Source organism: Salarias fasciatus, chromosome 5 (genome assembly GCF_902148845.1).
Source record: "Salarias fasciatus chromosome 5, fSalaFa1.1, whole genome shotgun sequence".
Lineage (NCBI taxonomy): Eukaryota > Metazoa > Chordata > Actinopteri > Blenniiformes > Blenniidae > Salarias > Salarias fasciatus.
This window is the reverse complement of record NC_043749.1, coordinates 15,614,004-15,620,164: the sequence shown is the minus strand read 5'-3', so window position 1 is coordinate 15,620,164 and position 6,161 is coordinate 15,614,004. Positions and strand designations below refer to the sequence as shown.

At 39.5% G+C, this 6,161-nt stretch overlaps 1 protein-coding gene across 1 annotated transcript in view; it reads right to left on the bottom strand.

Annotated features, from left to right (window-relative positions):
* Nucleotides 1–473: 473 nt before the first annotated feature.
* Nucleotides 474–6,161, bottom strand: part of LOC115388110 (sodium- and chloride-dependent GABA transporter 2-like) — a 20,537-nt gene continuing 14,849 nt past the window's right edge. Inside the window, exons 4-17 of the mRNA XM_030091051.1 lie at nucleotides 5,416–5,616; nucleotides 4,928–5,062; nucleotides 4,648–4,788; nucleotides 4,449–4,533; nucleotides 4,173–4,305; nucleotides 3,932–4,066; nucleotides 3,665–3,768; nucleotides 3,450–3,574; nucleotides 3,252–3,364; nucleotides 3,026–3,163; nucleotides 2,788–2,890; nucleotides 2,218–2,318; nucleotides 765–935; nucleotides 474–650 (exon numbers count right to left, since the gene is read on the bottom strand). Of these exons, the coding sequence (XP_029946911.1) occupies nucleotides 474–650; nucleotides 765–935; nucleotides 2,218–2,318; nucleotides 2,788–2,890; nucleotides 3,026–3,163; nucleotides 3,252–3,364; nucleotides 3,450–3,574; nucleotides 3,665–3,768; nucleotides 3,932–4,066; nucleotides 4,173–4,305; nucleotides 4,449–4,533; nucleotides 4,648–4,788; nucleotides 4,928–5,062; nucleotides 5,416–5,616 (1,862 nt within the window). The remainder of the gene's footprint in view (nucleotides 651–764; nucleotides 936–2,217; nucleotides 2,319–2,787; nucleotides 2,891–3,025; nucleotides 3,164–3,251; nucleotides 3,365–3,449; nucleotides 3,575–3,664; nucleotides 3,769–3,931; nucleotides 4,067–4,172; nucleotides 4,306–4,448; nucleotides 4,534–4,647; nucleotides 4,789–4,927; nucleotides 5,063–5,415; nucleotides 5,617–6,161) is intronic.

Genomic DNA, 6,161 nt, shown 5'->3' with positions numbered 1-6,161 from the left:
GTGCAATTTTAGACTCAACAGTTAACCTGTGCATTTCATAGGGCTGTGGGATTAAACAGGAGCACCCCGAGAAAACCTTCTCACAGGACAAACATGCAAACTCTACACAGAAAGGGCCTGTAAGCTCTGCTTCAAACTAAGGTTATTCTCCCCATGATGAGAAAATGCTACTGAGTCACTGTGCTGCCCTTAAATTATAAGTAATACATAGCAATAACTGTTAATCTGAAGGACACAAGTCATGATTTAAAACTGATCCAAAACTTTCTTCAATTGCACAAACCTGATTAAACACTCAGTTACAATCCTCATGATTGTTATTTGTAATTAATATAGTAGCAGTGGTTATAGTAGTTGTAGCAGTAGAATAAATAAACTGACAGTAAAGAAGTTCTTTCTGTTCACGGTGTTTAGATCTGTGCAGTACTTTTGTGTTACAGCACTATGGATGTTGCAAAGAATCCACATTCTGCTCAGCAGTCCTTTGTCACTGCAGCTGAAATCAAGTAAGCGCCCTCGGTTCTGTCACCAGGACTTTCTGTGTGGCGAAGGGTGCGCAGCTCTGTGAAAGTCTGGAACGCTTCGTTGGTCGACGATTGCTTGATTTTCGCGATGGGTAAGTCTGCTGGAGTGCACAAGAGCTTCAGCCTCTGTGTGGTGAAAGAAAGACACTTCACATTGTCATGTAATCTATTACAGTCTCGTTTATCAATTCGGATTTCCAATTGGAGGACATGAAAAGCACTGCGATTGTGTGATTGTACCTGTCTCAGTGTTCCTGGAGTGACGCTCACAGCATGCAGCATCTTCAGGGGAGTCAAGAGTGTGGACGAGAGAGTGAAGAGTCCCCCGATGGCGTACCCCCACCAGGGGTACTCGTAAGTGTTGTTAAACTTCAGTGGGGAATATTTGACCAGTGAGAAGAAAAGTGTGCCCTAAATAGACAAAGAGAGGAAACAAAACACAAAGCATGGATTCATGAGGTAATTTCCACGGCACAGTTTTTGCCCTCAGTGTTAAAGTTAACAAGATACGTAGAAAATTAAGATAGTTGACTGTATTAACAAAGTGCAGTTTATCAGTATAGCATAAACCTGTTTTGTTTACAAAGACTATTCAGCTGTTATCCTTCCAGATCTCTATGTGCTGTACTCAATGAAATATGTGCAAAATGCAAACGTTTATGTTAAGCATGAAGGATGTTGTTATAGGTCAGGTCTTAGACGCCAATATAAAAAGTCAAAATATTGTTGAGTTATTGCATATTGCACATTCGTATTTATTTCACAAAAAATACATTCAAATTACACATAAAACAGACTGAGCTGTGTTTACTTAATTATAATAAATACTACAATACTTTCTTAAATATAAGTAGTATTGGATAAAATTGCAGCCTTTTTTCTTCTTCTTTCTGTTTGAATTGTAAAGCACTTTGGTCAACCATAGATGTTTTATACCTTTTTTTTGTTCAAATGTTCTACTAATTCATTAATTGCACCATTAAAGTCCTTTTTTATCAAAAAATGAAAATTTCAGATGAAAAGTTAACAAATTAAAAAGTTTCTTGATAAAGAGATTGTTGTTTGTGTGTCAGTGTGATGCTGACAGATTTCTGTTTTACAATTTAGACTCTGCTAAAGTAAATTAAGTTGCTGATGTGGCCTGGAGAAGAGAATTGAGATCATAGGTTTGAATCTCTCTGTGTGTAGGTCACTACTGAGGACCCCTGAGCAAGGCCCCTGAACCACAGCAGCCTCCCATGTGCTGTTTAAACCGCTGCTCCTAGTTGGTTTAATTAAGGTTAAATTTGAATAATATTAAATTTATAGAAATAATTTCCTCATGGGGATTGATAGATAGCTCAATTCTTTATTTCTAAAAGTAAAAATTGACATTAGGTAAGATAAATATTCATTAGATTAAATGAGCTTAAAAATCAGTCTGATTTATTTGATATGAGTTTGCAGCAAAGTGTGGGAGAGATGTTAGGAGCTTTAAAACTTTGGTACATCATAATTAAGCCTTTATTTAAATGACAGTAAAGAGCCTGAAGTTGATCAGTGGGTCTCCGTCAGTGCAAAGTCAGTGGTTTATCAGTGGCTTTCCATCTGGTTGAGACACAGACATACGTCTGTGGCAGCTGTCGGACACACTCAGGTTGTCAGGACAACATGAACAAGATGATGAACAGACATGTGTCTTTCCAGAACTCACAGTACAGATAGCTGGTGTGAAGTACTTCCAACAATACTTCATGAAAGGCCAAGGTCTGTACCCAATCATGTCGGCCACATTATCATACAGACGATCGGCACCTTGGGAATAGAATAGAATAGAATAGAATAGAATAGAATAGAACAGAATAGAACAGAATACAATAGATCAATATACAACATGTCCACTATCTCTCCTCAGCACACGGCCAAATAATCTCAACCTGACTTGTACTTATCTATCTGTTTCATCTGGTGGTATTGTGTTGAAGTCCAACATAGTGAGAGGTGTTCCCTGTATTCTGTCCCTCATATGTATGTTAACTGTTGTTCCAGTGCTGTTGTTACAGTATGCTGTTGATACAGTACTGCTTAGCTCCGTCTACAATATCAAGTTAATTCCGTACCTTTCACACACCCTCAAGCAAAACTGAGCACTAACAGCATGCCACGATTCATTGCTGAGAGCTAGTGTGTGAAACTTGACTGTCAACAGGCATTAAAAAGTGTCAGAGATGGTGGTTTGGATTACACTGTCATCAGTATTTACCGAGTTGAAGGAATTCCTTACCATAGATCCATCCAATACACACCGACTGAAGAATGGCAAAAAGTAGCAATGTCATTCCACTGCAGGCATAGTAGTCAAACAACTGGAAGATATAAAGGCCTCCCTGCACGCACGAAGAAACAGGTAGCACTTAAAAAAAGCACAGTGTCCGTTCAGGTTCCTGTTGTATTTGTATGATTTGTCTTTACTGTATAATATAATATATAATAGAGTATATTTCCAACTCTAAACCACTCACCTCCGTCACCATGAAAAGGCCAATGAGGAAACTTCCTGCACTAATGGCCAAAAGGAGAAGCTTCCGCCGATTGTTGTTTCGAAATAAAGAAGGATACAGGTCGGAGATGGTTGTGACCAGAGCCTCTTGATACACAAACTGTGCCAATGACAGGAATTTGTTTTATTACAAGATAGAATTATGATCACAGCTTGAATATGGCATCAACTATGTGATTGATTCTTACCTCACTGTCCAATCCTAAAAAAATGATCATGATAAAGAAGAAAATTGCCCAGAGTTGAGGACATGGCATTAAAGCCACAGCACGTGGGTAAGCAATGAACGCCAAACCAGGACCTGCAAGAGATGGTCACACCGTGGAACAACCCACACCAGGTCCACTACAGTCTTCTGTGAAACGTAAAGTAAAGAGCTGTCATACCTGACTCAGCCACCATGGATATATCCACACCTTGTTCCTTCGACATGAAGCCAAGCACAGAAAAGATGGCGAAACCAGCAATAAAGCTGGTGAAGCTGTTCAACAGGCACAGGTAGACACAGTCTCTGTGGGCGAAACATCCAAACACGGAAACATGAGTTCACTGCTGCGATCGGCCGGGGACACTGAAGTGAGTATGGACATAAATAACAGACCTGTAGCAGTTGTTGTTGTACTTGTTGTAACTTCCTAAAGATGTGAGAACGCCAGTACAAACCCCATAGGAGTAGAATATTTGGCTACCGGCGTCCATCCATACCTGGGGCACATGAATGAATTTAGGTTTACTTTATAAACAGAAATAATATTTAAGACAATTTGTTGATCAAATCAAAAGTGAAAATAATAATCTAGAAGAAGCAACCCTGGTAAAATATCTGTATAGACATTTAGATCTCATTCGAGTTTTGCTCCAGCTGTACCTCTGGATCAGAGAGGCGGGACGGGTCTGGGTAAAGGTAGAACATAATCCCCTCTTTGGCCCCTGGTAACGTGAGACCACGAACGAGCAACACCGCCAACATGACAAACGGAAATGGGGCTGTGAAGTACACCACCTAATAAATGAGAAAAAACACTTTTTTATTTAATATCACATACATTAAATAGATAGAGGAGAAGTTAAGTACAGCAGAGCAGTTCATCATTTTGTTTGCGCTGCACCTTTCCTGTGGACTTCACTCCGTTCCACACACAGAAGTAACACAACACCCAGGCAAGCAGTAGGCAAAGAGCGAGGTCCCAGCGAATACTGCCAAGCTCATCAATCCCATCAGACAGCCCCAAGATTCTCCTCCTGTAACGCAATTCATTAGGTTACATACAACAGGGGGAAAAAAAATAAGTTGGGTAGTTCCAGATCGAGAACCCAACGCCTCTCATAGATGCCAACCAGGAAAAAAATAGATATGAATCACTGCAATCGTTCTTATTACTTACTCCCAAAATTCAACGACTGAGGATGTGCTGTTTCCATCAAGTTGCACAGTTGAGGTTTGATTGTGAGCGTACTCAAAACAGTGATCTTCCATGAAAACAAAAACAAAAAGACAGAACACAAGAATTTATTAACCAGGCAAACACAACAGACAAGTGAGTGTTGAGGAGGTGGGGATGTAGTGCTGGTAAATGTTGGTACCTGTGTTCCAGCTGTTATTACAGCTCGCCCATGGAAGCTCAGTCCTGAAGGATGAAAACAGGTAGAGAAATGTCCAAGCCAGTATGATGATATAATACACCCCAGTGTACAAAACAACAACTTGGCTTCCATAACCTAAGCCTGTTGAGAGACAATTGTGTCAACTTTGTAAGATGCTCAGATTCAGAAGAATAGCGAACATCAGCATATAGGAGAATTTTAAAGTGTTCCATATAATCATGAAAGATTGTGACTCATCAGTTAAAAAATAAAGCACTACCTTCAAAGAGGGGGCAGATTTTTGTCCAACACGTTATTCCACCCTGACATGTGAACTGCCCCAAAGACGTCTCCAAGAAGAAGAGTGGGATGCCACAGGTGACCAAAAACAAAAGGTATGGAATGAAGAACACCCCTAAAAATATAAACACGTCAGTGAATGAAGTTTTCAGAAATCAGTGGATCTTTTTTGTAAATATGAAAATTATAGATTAAAGATAAAACTTAAAAACTAACTTTTTGAAATGAGGGGGAATTAGCATTTCATAAAGCTCCCATGAGTATAAACACTCATAATGAATTGCTTCTTCAAAGAAATTTATTTTGCCCTTCACTATGTCCTTTTCATCAGGAAATTTTCTTCAAACATTAAAATAAATAATAATAACAAAAATTACGGCAAACTTTTTTTTTTTTCTGAAAGTAGTCATGATCTATTCAGCTACTCTCAGAAACACGATCAGCATAACCATATCATTATACTCTGACCTCCTCCGTTCTTGTAGCACAGATATGGAAATCTCCAGACATTTCCCAGGCCAATAATGTGTCCAGCCACAGCCAGGACGAACTCCATCTTATTGGCCCACTGTTCTCGCTCCTGTGGTTTGGGCTGAACGGGTCTTGATCCATTCTTCACCTGCATGAGGTGTACTTTCACCAAGGAAGTGCGCTGTTGCTCCATTTCACCTGGTGAGAATCATTCCAGTCACTAATATTATAGACAGCATGTTGTTAAGCCACATTAATTGTTGAGATGATGCAGAACACAAATAAGGTGTCTTGAAAAACCTGCGTACATGCTTATATTGACCGTTGGGACTCACTCCAGCACTATGCGACTCCAACGTGGATAAAGTGCTACAAAAGATGGACAAATGGATGGACACTAGAAGGGTTGTTATTTCGACACTATCTGAGGATTGACTGTTGAGTGCTGTTGAAGACTGACATGATGACTATTAACTGTGATTCAGAAACAGGAAAAAAAAGAGCAACATAAACTCTAATACTGAATTATGTTGTATTAAAATGTATGTACTTCATTTTCTATAAATCATCTGCAATGAAGGAGCAAATAAATAGCGTCTGGTACTGGAAAAGTCACTGTGAGGAGGCGGGTCTCAGTAGAGATTCCACCACTCACTAATTAACCATTTAAATGAATGACATGAAATTAAACCAACCAGTGCTGTTTCATGACGTGGTTTGGGGCAGATTTAAGGTCGCCCATC